Source organism: Crinia signifera, chromosome 11, assembly GCF_055691185.1.
Source record: "Crinia signifera chromosome 11, ASM5569118v1, whole genome shotgun sequence".
NCBI classification, from domain to species: Eukaryota; Metazoa; Chordata; class Amphibia; order Anura; family Myobatrachidae; genus Crinia; species Crinia signifera.
In genome coordinates this window covers 28,452,684-28,479,076 of record NC_139227.1, presented here as the reverse complement: position 1 = coordinate 28,479,076, position 26,393 = coordinate 28,452,684, and the positions used below count along the sequence as shown (strand labels likewise).

The 26,393-nt window shown below is 47.4% G+C and overlaps 1 protein-coding gene across 2 annotated transcripts in view; it reads left to right on the top strand.

Moving 5' to 3' along the window:
* CPNE7 (copine 7) overlaps positions 1–21,438 on the top strand; it is a 107,175-nt gene extending 85,737 nt beyond the window's left edge. For both annotated transcript variants that reach the window (XM_083165281.1, XM_083165280.1), the window contains 5 exons: positions 209–263; positions 17,707–17,758; positions 18,308–18,441; positions 18,528–18,764; positions 19,479–21,438. In XM_083165281.1, coding sequence (XP_083021407.1) covers positions 209–263; positions 17,707–17,758; positions 18,308–18,441; positions 18,528–18,764; positions 19,479–19,616 — 616 coding nt within the window. In that variant the 3' untranslated portion in view covers positions 19,617–21,438. The remainder of the gene's footprint in view (positions 1–208; positions 264–17,706; positions 17,759–18,307; positions 18,442–18,527; positions 18,765–19,478) is intronic.
* Positions 21,439–26,393: the final 4,955 nt, after the last annotated feature.

Below are 26,393 nucleotides of genomic sequence, written 5' to 3'. Positions count from 1 at the left end.
TGGATGTTGCTATGGGCAACCAATCAGATACTATCTATTATCTTCTAGAAGGTGCTAAATAAATGAGAAGTAGATTCTGATTGGTTGTTCATAGCCACATCCAATGAGAAATAGAACTTGAATCTTAGTAAATTTGCCCTGGATGAGTGAGCCTATAGGAGGATATTCTAGCTACTGTACTAATTCTGATTGGTCTTTCTCTCTCCAGTGATAAGAGATTTTCTGCCCTAGGATTTGGTGCACGCATTCCTCCAAAATACGAGGTAAGACGTGGGTTCCCTTGTTATTGGTTATAGGGTTGTTCTTATGACTCAACTCAAGTCGAAGGTTAATAAGCAAATTTGTTAAAGCTTTGTATGTTCAATATCTGAGGAAGCGTGTTTTCATGTATGATGGACAACGTCACTTGGCTGCATGTACAAAGCATCACATGTGATGCTGTACATCCTGGCTCTGACTCTATGGAACTCACTTCCCTGGGGTTCCGGATGGGGTCCCGACAGTGATTTACCCGACGTCGGGATCCCGACTGTTAAAACATCGACAGACGGGTTCCTGACGGCCACAGCTATTCTCCCTCGTGGGGGTCCATGTCCCCCATAGAGGGAGAATAGGCCCATAGAGGGAGAATAGAATAGGTGGCGAGCGCAGCGAGCCACCGTGCCCGCAAGGGGCTTTGTTGCGCTCGCCATGCCATGGAAGGGGAGCTCTCTGGCTTTCTGTGTGAGGGTGGTTCGTGGGGCGGGTCACTGAGCATCCTCATACATACAGCCACAGAGAGAAGTCTGCGTATCTAATTGGCAGCTGCTGCAGACTCTTCACTCAGGACTCCTGGCGTCTGGCAGCCTCTGTGAGCACCGTGACCCTGCGCCCCGATAGCACCTGCTCCCCCCGCCACCGCTAGGGCTGCGGAGCGGTAGTTACGCCACTGGGCTGCAGCCTAATCAGGCTGTTGGTTAATCAGGCTCTGTCTCTACGGTAACTCTCACATTCTTATTATAGTTCACTGTATTGAAGGCCTGAAGGTGAAGTAAGCTCACTAGAGATTTACGTAGGATAACAAGTACAAGTTAAAGCACCTCTTAGTGTACCCTCTGTCAAATCAATGTGTTACGAGGTTTGTCTTGCAGTACTCCAGGTCAATTGCCTCTTGTCTGTTATTGCTTTGTACTACTCCTCTCATTTACCGGCCCATGACCTATATCTCTCTTCACTCCCGGAATCACCCCCTCCCCTGTCTTCCTTCCAATCAACAGATCTCAGTAATGACCCTCAGTAATTAGTGACCAGGGAGGGTGCACGGTCCCTCTCACTCGTCTCTCGAGCACTTCCACCAAATTATCAAACCCTGAATAATGCACAAGGATGTCTCCTCTAATGAGTGTTTGATGGCAACAAGACTCTTCTCCATCGCTAAGGCTGCAAATCAAATAGGAAATGTGTCTTTTGAAGAGGATCTTTGAAGGTTCTTGCAATTTGCCTTGATGTGTATACGATCGGTAGAACACGACAGGCAAATATCACTATTCATTATCCAATGCAAGAACAGATATAATGCAATTAAAGGCAATATTCTTCTCTGCTTATATTGATGCCGCAGAAACATGAAATGCTCGGTGTTCCTGCTTATTTCATAGACCTCCTACCCAAATTAAGCTCCTTCTCAATTTCCGCCAAAGCCACCAGGAATACAGAGAAAGTCCCATCCACCCAATATTACATTAACAGGCACCACTATCACCTCACTATTAAGCTAAATGATCCCAACCAACCAATACATTATCCCACCGATATACTAATATGTAATAACAAATACAAAAAATAGCTCCATGTCCCTCCGCAGCAATTCCTTATGAGCCCTTCCTCAGCCAATCGCAGCCTTGCACAGGGCGGCGACTATCTGATCGCAGGGCTCTGCAATTACACCAGTGTTGCCGACTCTCCCGGAATATCCGTGAGACTCCCGGAATTGTGGGTAATCTCACGGACTCCCGGGTAGAGCCCCCTTTCTCCCGGAGCATCGCTTCCCCCTGCCACAATGGCTACTGCGCATGCGCGAGATAACCACAATGATGCCGCCAACGCAATGACGTCACTGTTATCTTGCACAAGCGCAGTAGCCATCCCGGAAGAGACGCGGCAGAGCCGCAGAGAGGACAGAGGAGCGATGGCTGCAGGAGAAAGCGTCAGCTGCGGGAGACAGGTTACTGGTCCGAGTGGTAAGTATGATCTGTGACCTGTTCTCTAATCCAAATTTTACTGCAAAGCCCCCCTCCTCCCCCTACACCTGTCCTACCTCAGTCAGTGCCTCAGTGGTCGTCACCTTTCAAGTGCACAGTGCAAGTGCAAGATGTGATGACCCGTCCAGCCTCTTGCTGCCCCTGCTATCAATCTGCCAGGCTACCACCCATCTGATACTGTGCTACAGAAAAATGTAATTAAGTGCTGTACAGCTCGCTGCCCTGGCCCTGTCCAATCTGCCAGGCTTCTGCTCATCCACTGTGCTACAAAAAAATTTGGCTGCATGCTTATCAAAATATTGCAAGGCCCGCCCCCTGGCGATGCAAGGGCCGCCCCCTGGTGACACAAGGGCCACCCCCTACCTTTTACTTTTCTCCCTGAAATGATTTTTCAAAAGTAGGCAACCCTGAATTACACAGAGCAGAGATCAGGTCTAAATAATCTGCTATGCCCTCTGAGCTCATTGTCTTTTGTCTGTAAGGGCCAGATGTATCAAGCTTAAAAAAGTGATAAAGTTGAAAGGAGAGTGATAATCAGCCAGACAATCAGCTCCTACCTGTCATTTTTCAAACCCAACCTGTAACATGTCAGGCAGGAGCTGATTGGCTGGCTGTATATCACTCTCCATTTTCTCAATTTTTGAAGCTTGATACATCTGCCCCCCAGTCTGTTCCATGTACGCTCCCCCTACCTTGTGTACAGGTTAATTGGAACTTTTACCGGCACTAGCCCTACAGGATAGTGAGATACCCTGACCTCTCTCCGTGTCCTTGTCATACCTATGCCATCCTATTATTGTTCTATATTAGTCCTAGATAATATAATGCATTGTGCTTATGTAAAGTTACACTGATACTATATATACTACTTGCATGGCACTAAGGAACTTCGTGGAACCTTTAAAACTTTAATAGTATGGGGACTTGTGGTAAAGAAACTAACTAGCTCTCCGTTGACATTGGCTGTTTCCCTTGTGGGTGGGGTGGGTGGTGGGGAGTGGTGGCATGAGGCCACGACCACTTTCTTTGAGGACATTGGCCATTTTTGGACAGTGAGCGCGAGCTCATGAATTTTAAATGATAATTTTGAGTGGTATGGCTTCAGTGTATCGATGGCCATCGTTGTCATTGCCATCGAGTGCTATAGTGCAACTGTCCATCAATAGTGGCATACTATGCAATGCATGACCATTGATGTTTTTAGTTATCGATGGTCATCCAATTTCTTTGACTGATTGGCCTGTGAGTCATTCAAAACATGGGGGCGGGGCTTCACGGGTATCGGTGACAGAGCTATGCTCCGTGTCCCAGTCTCTTGGGGAAAAAAAAAAACAAAAAACCTATTTGTTTATGCTTGAAACCATCTGGTTCTCCCTCATCGATGGCAAAACTATTGTACATCAACCATAAACCATCAATGATGGGGGGGGTTTGTTGAGATGCGGCGATGGCCGCAGCGGCTCTCCATGGGGTGGCAGCGGCGGGAGATGCGTCGCTCCATGGGGGGGGGGGGGAGGGAGAGGAGAGCAGAGAGGGATACGCTCACCTTAACCTTCATCCGGGGGCTGCTCCCAAGTGGCCGTCCTCCAGTGGCGAATGTCTAAGGCTGCTTAGTGGTGGCGCCGGCCCTGACTGTATGTAGGACAATCTCACTCACTCTGTGTTTCTAACTGGATCAGACACCAGAAGGACTAGTAATGGATAGACTGAGCGCTGCACAGGTCAATACAGTGGGTGGTATTTTGGCCGAGCCTTGGACAAACAGTGTGTAAGGAGAGGGAGAAGGGATCCCTCCCCCCAGTGCTTCCAATAATAATAATAATAATAATAATAATAATAATAATATATTGTCCTCCAGTTTCTGGTTCTCATTAAGGGCTGTGCGTACTTTCAGCTGGCAGCTTTGTACTTGCAGAATCTGCTTGCAGTGCTGGATCCAGGCTTTCGCTGATGACAGATGGGCAGAAGGAGTCTCTTTGCTGGCTCCGCTTTACGTATTAGTTCCGTGTTGTTAGAACTATATTTAATCATATGAACATTTTAATATTTTTTTCCCACAATGACGGGGTATTATTGTCACTCAGCACCTTAATCAAGGCGATTATTCGGGAAGCGCTACACAAACAATAGTCGTCATGAAGACAGATTACCGTTGTAGCAGCGGCTCTGATAGAATGATCATTATTGTGATAAACATTACAATGAGTTATAGTCAGAGCGTAATTGTGCTTTAATGACGCATGTTACAGAGTTTGGCTTAATTAATTGCACCAATTAGGTATACATAATTACTGCAGCATAAATTATCAATCAGGTGGTTGCAAAAGAAACACAGCACATCGTGCCACATTATATGGCCATGAGTTGGAAGATGCACCACATAATCCAGGGGTATTCAGCTGAAGCCTGCGCAGATCAGTCATATCTGTATCATGGCTTTTAGACCGGTCCTGGTTACAAAAATATATATAACCAGTACTGGGCTCCAAGCCAGCTGTGCCATGCCTCAGCCAATGGAAACTTTTTAAATAATTCCCCCGGCAAAAAAACATGACACCCTGGCTGCTCAGCCCGGGCCGGGTCCCTGGGGGAGTGGGAACCCACGCAATAATGGGTACCCCCGGGAACTTTGTGGTTTTCAAAACCACAAAGGTTTGGCCTAATCCTATACCTAACCAACTGCAGCCTTATTCTGAACCTAACCTAACTGCAGTCCCACCATAAATCTAACCCTAACTGCAATCTAGCCCTGACTGCAGCCTAATCCTAACCGCAGCCTAATCCTAACCCTGACTGCAGACTAATCCTAGCCCTAACTGCAGCCTAATCCTAGCCCTAACTGCAGCCTAATCCTAATTGCAGCCTAATCCTAGCCCTGACTGCAGCCTAATCCTAACCCTGACTGCAGACTAATCCTAGCCCTGACTGCAGCCTAATCCTAGCCCTGACTGCAGCCTAATCCTAACCCTGACTGCAGACTAATCCTAGCCCTGACTGCAGCCTAATCCTAACCCTGACTGCAGCCTAATCCTAGCCCTGACTGCAGCCTAATCCTAACTGCAACCTAATCCTAACTGCAGCCTAATCCTAGCCCTTACTGCAGCCTAATCCTTACCCTAACTGCAGCCTAATCCTAACTGCAGCCTAATCCTAGCCCTGACTGCAGCCTAATCCTAACTGCAGCCTAATCCTAACTGCAGCCTAATCCTAACCCTAACTGCAGCCTAATCCTAGCCCTGACTGCAGCCTAACCCTAACTGCAGCCTAATCTTAGCCCTGACTGCAGCCTAATCCTAGCCCTGACTGCAGCCTAACTAACCCAACTCGGATGTATTTGACATCCCATCAGGTCCGATACACAATCCTGTGCACATCGGACTGAATCAGCGGTTGGCCCTGCATGCAGGTCTGACCTCCAACTCGGAGCACCTCCCGGCGGCGTGGAATACATTGCATGTGAAGGGACCGCAAACGATGTATCACATAAGACCCTTTAGCCCGGGAAGGTCCCGGACAGTGTTCCCTCTAAGCTGTGCGCGTGTGCGCGCGCACACAACTCGCCGAGCCCGCGCACAGACATTACAACTGAGCGCACAAAGGTTAAAATCTTGTTTTAGTGTGCCACGAGTTTAATAAGGTTGAAAATCACTGCTATAGTCTATATGTGTGGTGTGTGAAGTCTGTAAACATTCAAATTGCTTTATTAACTCAACAGAACTCGAAATCTAGGCCTGTATACGTTATGTGACGCACAAAAATGTACATTTCCTTCCAAAGTTGCACAGCCAATATCTTTTTCTGCACAAAGCCTTCGTAAAATTAGAGGGAACATTGGTCCCGGACGGCTAGTGGGGTATCGGATGGCCATACACTGCTGCGAGACATCTTCTTAATCATTTATCGTATTTCTTCTTCCTGTGATTTTTTTTATTAATATAATTATAGTATAATATACTTATAAATGTATTGTGCATAATATTATAGTAGCGATTTTAAGAACCATATAACACAATTGTATAAAAGAATGTATTTTATCTGGACACTGTGACTAGATTCTCCCTGGTTTAGTGATTACACACCTACTGTACTGTGCAGCCCTAGTAGCACCTATATACTATATACATTCCTTCTATCCATTGTATGGCCTGATAATTGCATCACTGATATCCTCCGGATAATGTCACATCTGGTAAAGCCGTCAACAGCAATGTCCATTATTATTTGCAGAAGAGATTGTTCTGCTGGAACCCATGAAATATTCTCCTCGCGGAGACATCACGTTACTTACATTAAGGCTTCCTTACAGGCACGGAGCTTGTCTGTGAAGTCATCCTACATAAGTAGATCAGGCCATGGGATGTCATTTGCTGTATGCCCCGGGCTCCGTGCAATATGGTTCATCCTCCTGCCATTCATACGGCCACAGTAGGGAACAGTCCCACCATCGATGCTGAACTTGTGCTATCTGTGGGCTCTCAGACACATTGAGTAATTGTCCTTATGGTACAATCCCAGCTAATGGTTATTATGGGTTATTACGCAGCAGCAGGAGATATTCACATACTGAGAATTAAATCCAGCATAGGGTCTGATTCAGAACTGCTTGCTAGGCTGCATATATTCTGCCTGAATCCCCTCACTAACATGCGAGCGAATGCGTTCGCTTCCACATCCGCTCGCATGCGGCTGCAAGGAGGAGAATTAATTCGATAGTCGCTCACCATCGAATGATTTTTCCAATGTTCGTAAAGAAAAGTCGCCCTGGACTGACTTTTCTAGCGTACGCTTCCTGACGAATTGTGGGTGGGCACTGACGTCATGTGATGTCAGCCGCCCGCCCGCCCCAAGCAGGCATAGGCACGCCTAGTGAGCGACCATTGAATGGTATTTCCTCCGTGCGTCTGTATGCAGGTGGATGTGTAAGCATATGCTACTGCGCGCAGGGCCGCCAATAGGGGGATGCTGTGGGTACAGCTGTCCCAGGCCCCTGTGCTCAGTGCACTGAACAAAACAGGTCCCGGAGTACAAGCTTATTCAACCCAGGCCACCAATTAAAATGGTGCACCGGCTTTTGAGACAATTAGAGCTCGCATACAGGCAGCCACCAGAGCGGGTGTCGGTACGCGAGCTCTGATTGGCTCATCAGCCGGCGCAGCATTTTAATTGGCTGCTGGCATCCTGAGTAGAAGAAGCCTGCGCTCCAGGCTGCAGCTCAGCGGAAGAGGAGATGGGGCAGAAGGAGTCGGATTACGGTAAGTCAAGTGAGGAGGGCCCCGGGCCCGGACAGGAAATTAGTGCCAGGCCTCAAAATTCCTGATGGCATCCCTGACTGCGGTGATTCGGGTGGGGGTGGGGGGTGGGGGTGGGGTGCATTCGCCGGGGGGCGAATAAAAGCTGCCTAGGGTGCAGGTTTAAATCAGGTACTGAGTGCAGCAGCCTCCCCCCTGCAAAACCTGATAAATAACATGATCAATAGGCTGCGTTTTTAAAAGATGAATATCTCTTTACTACACATCCCCGTCTCTACCTAGCTACAGCGATGGATCAGAAGCCCATGACATGTCAGACGTCCATAGAGACGGTTCCTGTTAGCAGTGACAGCCTTGTCAGTTATGTAGCTCTCACCCCGAGGCCACAAGACAACACATAATATGTTTAAATCATCCTTTCTCTTCCCCTGCAGTTCCGCTGTCCTTGATCTGGTTTCTGCATGAGCTGCAGCATCCGCTGACTGTAATATCACAATCCGCTGTCATTATTGCCTTTCTCCTAGTAATCAGAAGCCGAAGCATTATTTTCTCAGCTAGAATTCTGCAAAATTCAATCAGCGCAATTTTATTCTAGAAAAATCAATTTGTCTTAAAACTAAGCGAGTACAGAGTTATGAAGAGTATTAATAGAGGGTGGCGGGAATGTACGTCATATATGTGCTGGCAGTGTGCCCGCGATCGGCAGTGGTCGATGAACAATGGGGATCATTCAGAGCTGATCGGTGAATTCGCAAGCCGATCGATTATCGAATGACATGCAAATGGATCATGCATGAGACCAAACAGCGACAAAAATCAGCAATTACTTTTTTGCAATCCCCTCGCACCTTGAGTGAATGGAAGCCTCCCGTTGTGGGTGGTAACTGCTTATTTTCTGGGCGTGGCAAGAAAAACACAGGCGTGGCAAGAAAAACACAGGCGTGGCAAGAAAAACACAGGCGTGGCCAGGCGTTTTTTCTACTAAGGTCTGTGATGTCAGCTACGGCCTCGATCTTTGGGTGAAATTTAATAGGATGAGAGATTCAGAAAGTGAGAGATTTGGTAAGAAATCTCCAGGGTTTTTTTTAAAGCGGCAATCATTTACACTGCAAAATCACACTGGTTTTGCAGTGTAAATGATTGCCACTTTAAAAAAAACCTGGAGAATCTCTCACTTTCTCAATCTCTCATCCTATTAAATTCCGCCCATTGAGTTGCATATGGTAGTTAGTAGAAATCCTATTTAAACGTTGTTATATGTGATTACTAGATGTTAAGTGAATTTGTGGGTCACATGCATAAAAAATCAGTTTACTTCATATTTTATTGCTTAATGTAGGTTTTAAGCTGCACGTATAGTGCCTGACCTACATAGGCACGCGGAATACAGCAAAGGCAATATAAAGTACATATCCCATCCTATGCAGAACATGACCCGGCCACTGGGCGCTTATTACTGTCTGTATACCCACATGGTTTGTGCCCTCATCTCGTCCACTTTCGCTACGTCAGCAATCATAATGTAGACACCTGAATACCAAACACTGTTATGATGTCAACATAGTAAAAATGCTGGCATTAGGGCATTGCCAGCATTGTGACCATTTCGATATTTCATCAGTGCCAACATGCGTAGCATTGATTTTACACTGGGTGTAATGACACCTGTCCCATGTTAGCTAATAGAGATTTTGGTACTTGTGTATTTTGGCGGCGCCCATCGCATCGCATACCATAACGCATACGATGGTATGCGATGCGACGCGATATCGTACGATAGTGCACGATGGCATACAGTTTTGAAATTGTATGCCATTGTACATGGCCTACAATGCCATACGATGCGATGCGATTAAACATTGTATGAGCACCCTAATGGGTGCTTATACAATGTTAAGCACCCAAATGGGTGCTTACAATGTTAAATGCACCCCCACGCCACCCCCCACTATAAACGTGAACCCGAAGCGTGGCGAGCGCAGCGAGCCCGCGAGGGGCGGCGGTACGCGTCCTACGTCCTTTTCATACACCCACTATCCACGTCGGCGTGGAGTTGAGAATAGAATAGTGTGGCGAGCGCAGCGAGCCACCGAGCCCGAAGCGTGGCGAGTGCAGCGAGCCCCGCAAGGGGACGCGGATACCTGTGAAGCCCGCGAAGGGACGCGTTTACCTGTGAAGGTATCCGCGGCCCCTCGCCAAACTATTCTATTCTCAACTCCACGCCGACGTGGACAGTTGTAGGTCGTAGGACGCGTACCGCCGCCCCGCGCGGTACGCCGTACGACGGACATTGGGGGCGCCGCCAAAATACACAAGTACCGAGATTTTATATTTCAAGGAATGTAGGTGAATGTAAGTCCTGCAGCGCATAGGTAAAAACCGCCACTGGATATAACCTACAATCATGAAAGCCTAACACCCAGTTATATGGGGCAACAACGTTAGTTATTTGTAGTATTGCACCAGTATTCTTTGTTTTATCAGCCAATACATTGGAGCTAAAATAGTTGATATCCTGTGTAATGGCAGGAGTGGGACCAGGGCCGGCGCCACCACTATGCAGGTCTAACTGGAGGGCGGCAGTTCGACCCTCGCCTCCCATGCAAAGGGCTTACCTGCGCCATCTGGGGAGCGGGCAGGGGGGTCCATCCCGGCTTCTGACAGGAGCCTGCAGTGGTGTCCTTGCTGCGCGGGTACCTGCGGCGCTGTGTATAAAGCTGGTGGTGGTGGGGGGTCCCTGCAGTGAATAAGAAATAACTAGCGCTATCCGCTGGGCTATGCAGCGGCGCGGGAAGCGCTGCTGGGTTTTAAAACTGGGTTTAAAAACACTGTCCGCGCGCTGATTGGCTGAGATTCAGCCAATCAGCGTGCGGCCAGTGTTTGCAAAACAGAAGCGCTTCCAGCGCCGCCGCATAGCGCTAGTTACTTCTTATTCACAGCAGGGACCCCCCGCTAGCTTTATACACCGCGCCGCAGGTACCCGCGCGGCAAGGACACCACTGCAGGCTCCTGTCAGACGCCAGCATGGACCCCCCTGCCCGCTCCCCAGACTGCACAACTGGTACCCCCCGCCCTCACCCCCCCGGCACCGTGGCTTCCCCACCCCGACTCGCCTGGGGCGCTCCGGTGTGGGACCGTTACTTGTCCATGGCCGCGTAACACAATGCATTGTGTAAATGATGACTCTTATCCACCAGCAGACAGCCCAGACGATGGACTCAATATGTCGGCAATTTCATGGAAAATATAAATGATTTATATATTACTTTCTCATGTAGGACAATCGTTAGCAATTTATAATTGCTACAAGCAAAAATGATTCTGCCTGAGTGAATGTCACCCAGCCTTGGATATCATTCACCAGACATGAATGTCTCTCCTAATGAGATGTAAATCGTAGGTAATTACAGCCACGCAGGGCCTTCAGATTCTCAAAGTGACAACGCCAACGATTCAATAGAAGTCTTGAGAACAATGGATCTGAGATCATGAAGGATTTGGAAGTACCGGATAAAAAAAAAAAGACGAGAAAATGGCTAAATATCTACAGAAATAGATGCAATTTAATTTCCCGAATTACTCTCCCTTCTTTCTGCTCTTACCTGGGCCCCACAAAATCACCACTTAGCGGGCATGGATGGAGTAAGGGCCACATGGGGCTGAAAAATGTTCAAGGGTGTATTCTGAGAAAGGAAGGAGCTATAGGAAGCACTGCATGGGTGTGGCTAGTTCTGTGTGGGTGTAGACTGTTCCTTGAGGGCGTGTATAAAATGATCTGGCACAATGGCCCTTATTCTGATCTGTGCGGCCAGATCAGAATATGCGCCCAGGACCGTGCAGGCGAATCCCCGCCTTCCATACGGATCGCCACCTCCGTCCGTACGCGGATATGTGGCGGTCCGCATGAAAGTGGACGGGGATACGCCTCCTCCATCTTGGGAGCAGCCCCTGCATTCGATGGTCGCCGACCATCGAATGCAGGGCCGCACATTCCACCAGCTCCCGCCACCCTAGACCACACGGACACTTGTCCGTATGAAATCATGTATGGGGGCGGGCAGCTGACATCCGGCGATGTCAGATGCCCGCCCCCTACACATGCGTCACGGCATTATTACCATGCATACGCCCAGCCTTTGCATGGGAACGCCCATGAAACGCGGGGCGTATGCATAGGGTAATGAGGCTAAGTAGCCCCTCACGCCCCTCTCCGCCCCCTGTGCGGCGTCTAAAAAAAACGTACGGCGAAACCGCTTGCACATGCGCAGAGTGACCTCTGCACATGCGCAGACGAAAAACATCGGCGGTACAACCGCAAGCGGCAAACACCGCACCAACCAGAATAAGGGCCAATATCTTTCTAAATATATGAAAAGAGAAAAAGACATAGGCCTAATCTTATGTGAGGGCTCGGATTGTTTTGAATACATTTGATGTAAAAATATTTTTAAATAGGCCAATCTCCTGGGGTAATCCAATATGGGAAGATGATACAGTCAGGCAAAGTCACTTTCCCCATAGAGGTGCATGGGAACAGGAATAAATATTGTGCATTGTAATAGATCTGGTGATTTCTCCCGTGACATGGTGCAGATTTGAATACCACCCACTTAGACATGCGATGTAGATACTCATCAATATGGGGCAGATGGGGTAAATGTTCACTGTATTCAAGGATTGCCAGTTCTAACCCCAGAGTGGCTCCATTATCTTGGATCTGGCTCCAGACTGACTCCTCCGGAACTGCTTCGGCTATTTTACCAACTACAGCTCCAGACAGTGTCAGACTGGGGCACCAGGGAATATTGTGGCAGGGGCCTATGCTTATGAGTAGCATAGCGCTTAGGACGAAGATTTGGATTCGTCGTCGGGGTTTGGATTAGTCAAGTGGCGGTGAAAAGCTTTGGACTTGGATTTTTTCCAAAAATGGTCAAAAAACGCCCAAATCACGTAATTTTTGCGTTTTCTTTGTCCCTGGAGTAATATTAACCTCAATAACATTCATTTCCAGCCCTTTCCACACAGTTTTGACTACAGCTCACAATGTAGTTTTCATTCAATTTAGGCCAAGGTCTGCAGCAAGCTGGCTGGTTATTAACACACAGAACTTCTGATAGTATCAGTATGCTGTATTGGGGTCCAGTACACACAAACAATAAAAAGAGCTAAATAATTTTTTTGTTTTCTTCTTTTTTTTTTTTATGTGCAGCTAGTATAACATTGCATAGAGGCAGAACAATGACACACGGAACTTCTGACAGTATAATATGGGTGCATTACACACAAACAATCAAGAAAAATCGTTTAAAATTTTTACTGTTATTTTTTGTAACATGCAGCTTGTATAACGCTGTGTGGAGGCAGAACAATCGCACACATAATGCCTGTATTTCAGGCATTGCATGGCGAGCAAAAATGACGCGATCACCATAGGCACACGCTCCCCCAACAGGATAATCCGTCTGTGGTTCCGCCCCCAAGCCGCTCTTCTTTCCTCCCGGCGATGGCCCCGCCCCCTGCCTAACAGAGCTGGCTGCCCTCTCCCAGAGAGGGAAGCTCCAAAGTCCGCAAGTATGGGTACAGTACACAGGCAGGCTGTCAGTCAGCTTTTCATTTTTTTTTTAAATTGTGTGTGGTGTGGTGTGGTGTGGTGTGCTGCTCTGCAATCCAATACACCATATACTATACTGTCAGAAGTTCCATGTGTGATTGTGATGATCGCGTCATTTTATCCGCGGACACCCCTGCCGAGGGGCGATTTGCAGGAGATGGGGGGTTATGCGGGAGGGTTTCCCCCTATCCGGAGGGCCGGGAGGGGGGCCGAATTTTCAGGACCCTAGCATAATTTGTGATTTTCTGGCCATTTGTCAGAGAATATGAATGATAACTCACAAACTTTTCTTTCACTCATGGTTATTGGTTGGGTGAAGCCATTTATTGTCAAACAACTGTGTTTACTCTTTTTAAATCTTAATGACAACAGAAACTACCCAAATGACCTTGATCAAAAGTTTACATACCCTGAAGATTTTGGCCTCATAACATGCACACAAATTGACACAAACGGTTTTGAATGGCTACTAAATATAACCATCCTCACCTGTGATCTGTTTGCTTGTAATCAGTGTGTGTGTATAAAAGGTCAGTGAGTTTCTGGTCTCCTGAAAGACCCTTGCATCTTTTATCCAGAGCTGCACTGACCTGTCTGGATTCTGAGTCATGGGGAAAGCAAAAGAATTGTAAAAGGATCTGAAGGAACAGGTTCAATTGAACTGTATAAAACAGGAAAGGGATATCAAAAGATATCCAAGCAATGGAAAATGAGGGATTCTAAGGAAACAAATCACGTTCTGGTAGACCAACAAAAATTTCAGCCACAACTGCCAGGAAAATTGTTCGGGATGCAAAGAAAAATCCAAAAATAATTTCAGCTGAAATACAGGACTCTGAAAATAAGTGGTGTGGTTGTTTCAAGATGCACAATAAGGAGGCATTTGAAGAAAAATGGGCTGCATGGTCGAGTCGGCAGAAGAAAGCCATTACTACTCAAATGCCACAAAGCATCCTCCTTACAATACTCCAAACAGCACAGAGACAAGCCTCAAAATTTCTGGAACAAAGTCATTTGGAGTGATGAGACCAAAATTTAACTTTTTGGCCACAACCATAAATGTTACATTTGGAGAGGAGTTAACAAGGCCTGTGTTGAAATGTACACCATTCCTACTGTGAAACATGAAGATGGATGTTTTGGGGATGTGTGAGCTACAAAGGCACTGCAAAATTGATGGAAAGATGAATGCAGCATGTCATCAGAAAATACTGGAGGAAAATGTGCACTCATCAGCCCCAAAGCTGCACATGGGACGTACTTGGACTTTCCAACATGACAATGATCCAAAAAACAAGGCCAAGTTGACCTGTCATTGGTTACAGCGAAATAAAGTGAAGGTTCTGGAGTGACCATCAGTCTCCTGACCTCAATATCATTGAGCCACTCTGGGGAGATCTCAAACGTGCAGCTCATGCAAGACAGCCCAAGAATTTACAGGAACTGGAGGCTTTTTGACAAGAGGAATGGGCAGCTTTACCATCTGAGAAAATAAAGAGCCTCATCCACAACTAAAAAATCATGTCAACCTTTTCATGTGCCGATGTTTTCAATGTCGACCTTTTGCTTGATGACCTTTTGTCAATGTTGACCTAATGACTTGACCCAACCATTGTCTAATCGACTGCTGCTGCCAGGTAACTGGGGCCCCATCAGACCTGGGCCCCGGAAATTAGTACTCCCGCTCTCGGCACCGCTGCAGGCCGGGACTGTAGTCCTATCTATACACTCTTATGTCTTAAGGAGTAACTGTATGAGCGTATGGTGACTGACAGTCCTGCTTCTACAGAGGCTCTGCCACAGCTTGAGGCAGAACAGCCCCTGAGGTACAGAGCAGACCACTTGTGGTGCCAGTGTTATTACAATCAAACCATCCTCATTGTCCTCGATGGCCTCCAACGCATTTTGGTGTTCTCTCTCTCTCTCTATCAGCTGCCCGGTCTCCTCTCCTGCATATCCCGCTTCCTCCGATGCTCTCATTCTGTCGCTACCCTCATGCATGTGATATACACTATCAGTGTCACATCCTGACCTGGCCACTGCGCCAGCACATTCTCTGACGTCGCCTCCTCGCAGCTCACAAGCTGTTTGTCAGTTTATTTAGTCTTTAGCTGTGCGCAGCATTCGGTGGGAATCAGCGTCCGGACAGTAATGGAGCACAGCAGTCAGGCTCGCTCGCTGCTGCTCTCGGAAGACGATTGTGTGATCAGGGCAGGCTGTGTGCTGATTTATAATGACATAATGGGGCAGATGTATTAAGCCTGATAAAGTGGAAGGTGATAATAACACACCAGCCAATCAGCGGTGCTTGCAAAATGACAGCTAGGAGCTGATTGGCTAGTGCATAATCACCTTTCACCAGGCTTATTACATCTACCCCATTGTGTACAGTGCTGCTGATGTGGAACACTGTATCCTTCTCATTGCCTATCATGCAATGAAACTGGACATAAGAAGCAATGATAGGCCCCAAAACAAAGGGGCTCGATATATCTTATGGACAGGTAGAATGTCAACATTTATCACGTCGACATGAGCTTGTGGATATGATCATAACGTAACATAGTCAGCATTTCTACTCTGACCATGGTGACCATTTCGACACTGAGGAAATGTTGACATGCTAACAATGGTGACTGTAGGCAATGCAGCTTTTCTTTCCGGTGGTAAGTACCCTGAACCTTATACCCCTTTTACACCATAACCCAGGTTTTTGCATGGGAGCATACAAAAATCCGGGCTTGCAGGCGGTGTAAACGCTCCCAATGTGCTATATACCAACCCCATTCTTATTTATCTTCATTTTACGCAACAAATCAGGACTAGCCATGATAACACATAGAACAGGGGTGTCAAACTCAAATTCATCGGGGGCCGCATCAGCAGTTTGGTCACCCTCAAAGGACCGGTTGTATCTTTGCCAGATGTCATATGCCCCACAGTGCAACACATATGCTCCCAGTGCCATATATCATATGCCCCCACAGTGCCACACATATGCCCCCTGTGCCAGATATCATATGCCCCCTGTGCCAGATATCATATGCCCCACAGTGCAACACATATGCTCCCAGTGCCATATATCATATGCCCCCACAGTGCCACACATATGCCCCCTGTGCCAGATATCATATGCCCCCTGTGCCAGATATCATATGCCCCACAGTGCAACACATATGCCCCCAGAGTGCTAGGTATGCCCACACAATACCAGATATGCCCACCACAGTGCCAGATATGCCCCCAGTGTCAGATATGCCCACACATATGCCCCCAGTGCCAGCCATATGCCCCCACAGTGCCAGACAGAACCATATATGCCCCCACAGTGCCAGATATGCCCCCAGTGCCAAATATGCCCCCACAGTGCCAGCTGCAGAACAGCACAACTCACCGTTGGTTGCTGCAGCCTGGTCTCACTCTCTCCCGCTCCAGCCGCTGCTTCCGCCCGCCGCCATCTCCGCGCCGCCAACTCCGCGCCGCTGCTGCTGCTGAGGGAGGGGAGGGAGAGGAAGGAGAGACGCGAGATGCGCTCCCCGCCCCTCCCCTCCATAGGAAATCTGCTGTGGCGGGGGGCAGTGGACCTGTACAGGCCGCGCCCCCCGCCACTTACATATGCGCGCATGCGCACAATGTTCCTAGGGGGGTAATTTCTTATGGCGGTACGGGGTACCGGCACCCTATGTTTAAGTGGTACTCCCCAAAGGCTGGCGGCGGCTGTGTGGGCCACATTAGCAGGTCTGGCGGGCCGGATTTGGCCCGTGGGCCTTGTGATTGACACCTATGACATAGAAGATCTAAATATCTATGCAGGGCCGTCAAGAATAAGGAAGGACCGGGGTGATGGACAGGGCGACATTTCCATATTTTCTGACGTCCGCTGCATATATGTATAATTGTTTCTTTTGTGTCACAATTCGGAACTGTACATATATTTTTGTGAGTGTGATTATATACAGCAAATTTTTAATAATACGTAACCCAACCCTGGTCGTATACCTAATCCTAACCCTAATACTAACCCTATCCCTAATTCTAGCCCTAAATATGAATGTAACCCTGGCCTAAACCTAATCCTAACTCTAATCCTAACCTTGATCCTAATACTAACCTTAAACCTATTACTAAACTTAATGCCAATTACTATGTAGACAGTGTGAACATGTCAACATTTTGCAGATGTCAATATGTTATCAGTCGACTTTATGTCAACATTGTGACTGTAGGCATGCTGCCAAATTTCGATCAAAGTTATGACAGGCCTAATGCTGTGTACACACAGTCCGATTTCCTTTCCAATGTTGACGATATAGTCAACATCGGATCGGTTTTAACCCTTGAGATCCCGATCCGATCCCGATGCGCGTTCACATATCGGAAGCCAGAAAGTCTTGGCTGCCTTGTCTATATAGTGCAGATCTGCACTATATAGTCAAGATTGGATGCAAATCGGATGTGCCTTAAGATCCTATCCACGATCCTATCTGATCGAATCATGGATAAGATCTTAAGGCACATCTGACCGTGTGTACACACCATAAGAGTACTCGCATTATACTTGTACAATCTGCTGACCTTTCTTCTACTAATATGTCACTATTTTCAGGTTTCGCATGATTTTGCTATCAACTTCAACCCTGATGACGATGAATGTGAAGGTAAGTTAATGACATAAACCTGTGAGTGAATGAGGGAAAGTTCGGGCGTGGGATTTGGGCCCCTTGTTAAGTGGATGCATGGCTTCACTGTGACTGGCAGTGACTTTCTAATGGAAGACCTACCTGCCAGTCAACTGCATGATAGGCAGTCCCATTAGGAGGTGTTCCCTCCCTCCCTCCAGGACTGCCGGTCTGGGCTGAGATAGGCAGAGAGCTGGCTTCCTGTAGGAAGCCACTCCCTGCCTTACCGTGCAGCCCATGCCAGTTTCTAAGGGCTGCAGCCAACGCAGCCCATAGAAGCCAGGCTTTTGTTCATGCGCAGTATTGCCGGTGGTACTGTGCATGAGCCAGCAGCAGGGTCCGGTAGAGACCCAGCGATGAGGACTGGCAGTGATCCGGCAGTGGGGACCTGCGCAGAACCAGCGACAACCCCTCTCCTGTTTAAAGGTAGGAGTCGCCACTGATCAACACTGATTTATCTTCTTTATATATCTGCTGGCTTATAGGACACTGAATCCATATCTTCTTATTTATCATCTCTGTGTATAGGGATTCAGGGCATAGTGGAGTCTTACCAGAACTGTCTCCCCAAAATTCAGCTCTATGGACCCACAAACGTGGCACCTATCATATCCAGGGTGGCACGGCTGGCAGCAGAGGAAGAGAGGACCAAAGAAGCTTCGGTGAGTGATACCTCAGGGCACTTACAGGAGTGTTACATTATGAAACCCTTACACATCCGCCATCTGACCCCACTATCTTGTTGCAGAAATATTACATTCTCCTCATTCTCACGGACGGAGTGGTAACAGACATGGCGGACACCAGGGAGGCTATTGTGCGGGCATCCTATTTGCCCATGTCTATTATCATTGTGGGTGTCGGTAATGCAGACTTTACCGACATGCAAATTCTGGATGGGGATGATGGGATACTGCGAGCGCCCAAAGGGGAGCCGGTTCTCCGTGACATCGTCCAGTTTGTGCCATTCAGGGAATTCAAAAACGTAAGTTGTGAGATGATCCTATATAATAATCCATATAAATCGGCATTACGGTTCCCTAGAGCAGTATAGGAGCAATGGTGAAATACAGTAATGTATACAGTGCAATGTGTGGAAATTAGAATGAAAACCATGTTAAACCTTTGGGTGGCGATACCCTATAGAAGCCTATGGGCTTCTTTTCGCAGCCCGCCGCGTCGCCGCAACCCCGCCGCCTCGCCGACCCCCCCTCCCTTGGGCTTACCTTCTTGCAGGTCCTCCTGGACCCCGGAAGGTAAGCCCTTCCTCCCCCTAGCAACGCAGCCAGACGTCCATCCGGCTGCAGGGAGGAAGCGCCGGGGACAGCCTGCTTAGCTGTGAAAGCAGCAGAAGCCGGCTGGGAGGTGACGAAGACCCCCCGCAGACCACAGTACAGGTATCGCGGGGGGCCTCCGTCACCGCATCGCGATGCCAGCCGCATATGTTAGTACATATGCAGCGGCATCGCGGCGGGCGGGGGGGGGGGGGGGGCGCGAAGGGCGGCGATGTATTTTAATACATCCCGCCCAATATGTTTCCATACAAAGGGACAATGCAAATAAACAACCTGTATGTATGAATGTTATTTCAAGGGGATACTTCTTAATTGATACAGAGATAAGTATATAGTAGCATGCATGTACAATAGGTTTGCACTCCTGCTACTGACAAATCTTATGGTTGTGTACTGTATTTCAGGCTTCACCAGCTGCCCTGGCAAAGTGCGTCCTAGCCGAAGTGCCAAAACAAGTGGTGGAGTATTACAGCTACAAAGTCTTCCCCCCTCGCTGCCCAAAAGAAGATTCCCCAGACTCTGCTCTCAACTCTCCTCAATGAGTGCAGTTCCCTGCTCAGCTACTCAATGTTCCTCCAGCTCCTTCCCACCCATCCTCAGAAAGACGAGACAGCTTGTAGTCCACAATGTCCCAACCATCAACGAATGCCTTTCACTTGCGCCGGGTGGACCCATTCAGCCATGGACTGCTGCTGGATTCACTCCTACCATTCCCCATTCTTCCTGTCAGTGCTGGACAATGACCACTAAGGACTGCCAGGTCACTGGCCTCTCAACACCAATGCTTAAGAATAGCACATGGTCTACAGCGGGACCTTGTGCCACACGTTGGTCATATTGTGTGTATTTTATGGTCCTCCCGACCCTACGTTCTTCACATCATGCCTGGCGAGGTGCTGAATGTAATTATATGTAGACAAAAAAAGAATGATGGTGGGAAGAGAGTGGCAGACACCAAGGTGTCATTACTGGAACTAGGATCTCCAATAAGTGTCGTCATGGGGAGGAGGTCTACAACTTTTGATGTCTGTGTGATTGGAGCATATTCTTTTCCAATATATCACTGGGTTTGAGGTCAAGCAATGATTGAGCTACATCCTTTTGTTGTTGCTTTGGTGAGTAGAAGTCACTGTGGGATCCTGTTCCCCCGGCAAATTCCCGTCTCCTTGTCTTATTCTTCTAAGGATGGATCTGATCTAGTAAATTACATTTCTTTTGATAAACAAGTCTTTTATAGGCTCAATGTAACACTTCATTAGCGCTTGTTTAAGGTTTTGTTCTCTATCGGTGGAGTTGTATATTGAAGGGCCTGTAGTTATCAAGCACATGTTGGCTCATTAAAAGAATCTACAAAGCAATGTCATGGGGCCTTGCATGCAAACACAAATCTATGTGACTTCACTTTTGATATCTATCAGATTAACACATCTGATAGCAAGTCAAGGCGGAAATGGAGGGAGTTGAATGGGAAGACTTCCCGAGGTCTTTTGAAACCATCTGTGGAAGATGGAACTTGATTTGAAGGCTGGGAAGGAATAGCGAGACGATGGCTCTATGCGTTTCGTCATCCTTGTCGTCCTGACATTTCCAAAGGCCGCAGTTCACGACATCTGGCTGTTCCTTCAGTTTTTCAAACCCAATTTGTTCCGTTCATCTGACATTAATCAGTGGATCTTGTAAATCCTTTCCATGACATTGCTACAGCGTTGTAACGGGAACATTACTGGCAGCAGAACGCATAGAAAACCACTTGCGTTATGTGTCAGAGAAGATTGTAGCTTTATTTAGAATATAGGATGGATTCATTATAAGCATAAATAATCCTATGTTGTCTAATTTACGCTAACTGCCTGCAGAAGATTTATGTCACATTAGGTTTGATATAAAATCCATAATGTGTCTAAAATGATGATGCTAGAGAGAGATTCGGTACTTGTGTATTAGCCGGGCACCCGGTACGTAGCGGCGCTGTCAGCATCAGCGTAGTGTTCCGGTGGCCAGCGTAGTCAGTCAGAGACAGCATAGTTAGCGTAGTCAGTCAGAAGTAGCGTACTGTTCCCAAGAGCGTCCCTGTCAGAATCAGCGTAGTGTTCCCGCGGCCGCGTAGCCAGCGTCTCTGTCAGAATCAGCGTAGTGTTCCCGCGGCCGCGTAGCCAGCGTCTCTGTCAGAATCAGCGTAGTGTTCCTGCATAGTGTACTCAGTGAAGTGACATGTATGATATGGCAGGTGTGAATGTGTTCCTGAAACACCCCCATTATCCACGCCAGCCCGAAGCGTGGTGAGCGGACGCGTTATGCGTCCTCCCGACCTGTTCATACCCCCACTATCCACGTCGGCGCGGAGTTGAGTTTAAAAAGTGTGGCGAGCCTGAAGCGTGGCAAGCGCAGCGAGCCCCGTGAGGGGACACGGATTACTTCACATGTGTTTCGCGTCCCCTTGCGGGGCTCGCTGCGCTTGCCACGCTTCGGGGTTGGTGGCTCGCTGCGCTCGCCACACTTTTTAAATTCCACTCCACACCGATGTGGATAGTGGGGGTATGAACAGGTCGGGTGGACGCGTACTGCTCGCTAGCCACGCTTCGGGCTGGCATGGATACTGGGGGGTTTGAAAATGCCTCCTTTATTGTGCATAGGACGCACTTGCGCCCGCATACCCCCTTTATGCATGAGGCGCACGTGCTAATAATTACTGAGACGCAGGAGCGTCTGAGACACACCTGCATCTCGGACAGCTGGAGCGCCTCTCCGCCAGCTCCCGCATGATTCCCTCTCTGCCGGCGTCCGCCAGCGCAGGGGATCTGGCGGTTACCGGCGCTGTATGAGAGGCGCTCACTAGGCTTGGCATGGACGCCGGGGACAGAGCCAGGCTGCCGTGGAGTCACTACGCTGACAGCGTAGCTTAGCCTATGCCTGCGTATGTATGATAATTGGGCGCCCGGCTAATACACAAGTACCAGAGATTCTGTATTAGGGGGATTTGTTATGGCGAAATTACCTTTATGCTGATTTATAACAAAAATCAGCACTGACGATCTAAAGCCCCACACACACTGGGCAATAAAATATTTGATATTGCTCATTATATTGCTAGACAGTTTGACCTGCCCAACAGCAAATGTACACTCCCGAGGGTCATTAATGCCCCCCTCCGCTGGCTGTGCATAAACAGACGAGCAAGCGGATCGTTAACGAGGGCAGCATGGCCCACACTCCTAATCCCCCCCCCTCCTGCACAGTTACTTTTCACCCGCCAGCATCGGCAAGCATGTATGCGAGTCATGTCCAAACTGTGGCCCTCCAGCTTTTGTGAAAGTCCCATCATGCCTTGCCACAGTTTTTTCTTTTAGGGATTGGTAAAACTATGGCAAGGCATGCTGGGATGTGTAGTCTCACAACACTTGGAGGGCCACAGTTTGGAAAAGCTTGGTTTATGCACTTGCCAATGCCGATACCCCTGCTGCCGATCGCCCAGTGTGTATGGGCCAAGAGTAAAGGAAGGCTTTATAATGGGTCGCGCATGAATTACACAGGTTCTGTGGCTGGCTGACTTCAAGCCTGCATTTCCCCTGGTGTCAATTGATCACAGAACCTGTGTAATTTATGAGTCTCATGGTATAAAGGTATTAAAGATAATTTGTAATCCTCCTACATACATACATAACACATGCCCTACACAGGGAAGTGATTGTACAGGACACCAAGTGGTTAGTGGTCCTTGTCCAATGTGCTATGTGTGAGTCTGTGCGCTGCATTCCTGTGGATGATGCAGCATCTTCTCTGATGTCATCATATTACCGGTGCATGCCAAGGTGATAACCCCGCTTGTTCTGTAGCCAGTAGATAAGCCCAGATATGCACCTCTATAGTACATGTTGGAGCTTCTGTGAGGTCTGCATGCTTCCCGTATTTGTGTCCAGCAAGATAATATCCCTAATAAAGTCATCTTTTCTCTCTCTATGTCTGATTTATTTGCTTATGACCTAATCGCCATTGAGCTATGTTATACCAATTATATACTGTAGGTACACCTTACCAATTATACAGGTTCACTATACCGATTATACAGGTACACTATACCAATTATACAGGTACACCGTACCAATTATACAGGTACACCGTACCAATTATACAGGTACACCGTACCAATTATACAGGTAAACCGTACCAATTATACAGGTACACCGTACCAATTATACAGGAACACCGTACCAATTATACAGGAACACCGTACCAATTATACAGGAACACCACACTAATTATACAGGTACACATTACCACTTAAACAGGAACACCACACTAATTATACAGGTACACCGTACCAATTATACAGGTACACCGTACCAATTATACAGGTACACCATACCAATTATACAGGTACACCGTACCAATTATACAGGTACACCGTACCAATTATACAGGAACACCGTACCAATTATACAGGTACACCGTACCAATTATACAGGTACACCGTACCAATTATACAGGTACACCGTACCAATTATACAGGTACACCGTACCAATTATACAGGTACACCATACCAATTATACAGGAACACCGTACCAATTATACAGGAACACCGTACCAATTATACAGGTACACCGTACCAATTATACAGGTACACTGTACCACTTAAACAGGAACACCGTACCAATTATACAGGAACAACACACTAATTATACAGGAACACCGTACCAATTATACAGGTACACCATACCAATTATACAGGTACACCGTACCAATTATACAGGAACACCGTACCAATTATACAGGAACACCGTACCAATTATACAGGAACACCGTAGCAATTATACAGGAACACCATACCAATTATACAGGTACACCGTAGCAATTATACAGGTACACCACACTAATTATACAGGTACACCGTACCAATTATACAGGAACACCGTACCAATTATACAGGAACACCGTACCAATTATACAGGAACACCGTACCAATTATACAGGAACACCGTAGCAATTATACAGGAACACCATACCAATTATACAGGTACACCGTAGCAATTATACAGGTACACCACACTAATTATACAGGTACACCGTACCAATTATACAGGAACACCGTACCAATTATACAGGAACACCGTACCAATTATACAGGAACACCGTACCAATTATACAGGAACACCGTACCAATTATACAGGAACACTGTAGCAATTATACAGGAACACCGTACCAATTATACAGGTACACCGTAGCAATTATACAGGTACACCACACTAATTATACAGGTACACCGTACCAATTATACAGGAACACCGTACCAATTATACAGGAACACCGTACCAATTATACAGGAACACCGTACCAATTATACAGGAACACCACACTAATTATACAGGTACACATTACCACTTAAACAGGAACACCACACTAATTATACAGGGACACCGTACCAATTATACAGGTACACCGTACCAATTATACAGGTACACCGTACCAATTATACAGGTACACCGTACCACTTAAACAGGAACACCGTACCAATTATACAGGAACAACACACTAATTATACAGGAACACCGTACCAATTATACAGGTACACCATACCAATTATACAGGTACACCGTACCAATTATACAGGAACACCGTACCAATTATACAGGAACACCGTACCAATTATACAGGAACACCGTAGCAATTATACATGAACACCATACCAATTATACAGGTACACCGTAGCAATTATACAGGTACACCACACTAATTATACAGGTACACCGTACCAATTATACAGGAACACCGTACCAATTATACAGGAACACCGTACCAATTATACAGGAACACCGTACCAATTATACAGGAACACCGTAGCAATTATACAGGTACACCGTAGCAATTATACAGGTACACCGTACCAATTATACAGATACACCGTAGCAATTATACAGGTACACCACACTAATTATACAGGTACACCGTACCAATTATACAGGTACACCATACCAACTATACAGGTACACCGTACCAATTATACAGGTACACACACATATTCTAGGGTTAATCTAGCAAAAATGTCAAAATCCCCTCGCAAGCAGCTCACCATCGAAGGATTTTTACTCACGCCACTTCAGGCTTGCAATGGCCACTTCATCCCAAGCGCCACGTAGCCCAGGACCTACTTAGTGGCTGTTATGAATACAGGCACAGCCGGGCTGGTGCTGACATCACACCCCCCCCCCCCCCCCCTAAGACACTTGGACATGCCTGATGGCCAGTTACCACCCCCACACGCCTACTTCCCGCCAATCACCTTGAGATCGGCTAGCAAAGGAAAAAAGTTGCAGGATTTCTTCGCTAGCTTGCGCATTGAGGCCCATACACATGCGTAGTTCATCATGTGATAACCACAGGTGTACGCTAGTTGTGCTCTCTTACCGGTGTTGCCACTTGGAGGCTGCTGCTTCTTCTTCTTGGGGAAGAGTTGAAGGCGGGAAACTGGATATTGCTCAAAAGGGTTAACACTTTATTTCCACCATGCTAAACAACCAATTGTTTAAATATCAGTAATTGATACACAATGACAGTTGAATAATGTACCACATCTGCTATCTAACTACGATCACAGGGATCGCTACGTCCCCTTTTCTTCCAAAACAGGGGTTAAACAAATAATCAATGCCGTTCACTTCTTGCTACTGTTAACTGCACTACTGTCAAGGAGGTATTCTCAACTGAATATAACCTTGGGCATCATATTCACATAAATCAAAACAACACAGATTATTATTGCATAGACAAAGATAACCAGAGAAATGTCATTGCATGCATAAGAATAAACAGAGAATTATTATTGCGCAATAATACATATTTTATACTGCACTGGTTGTACCTGGATGATATCACTGTTAGTTCTTATAGAATCCTTGGAGAGGAAAGTTCAGTCACCCCTTACAAGTCTAGAGTTTATCACAGAGATCCCAAAGGGTCAGTTCCTGCTTTGGACTATAAACCAGGGTTGCCTACCCTCCCGGAATGGCCGGGAGGGTCTCGAAAATCGGGTCACCCTCCCGCGCCCCCGGAAAGGTGGGCAACCCTCCCGGATTCTGGGGGACCCCTGCTCCCCCCCCATGATTGCGGCTCCCCCTCCCCCCGACCGTGGAGTTTGAATGACCTAATCTGCAGATCTCCGGGGAGGGGGCGGGGCTAAAGTGTCATAATCGTGCCATTTAGCCCCGCCCCCTCCACGGAGATAGTCAAATTAAGTCACATTCCTTCATGGGGCGGGGCTTCATGATGTCACGTTTAAGCCCCGCCCTCCGAATTCCTGCTGAAAGTCTCCTCTCCGGGCTTCTC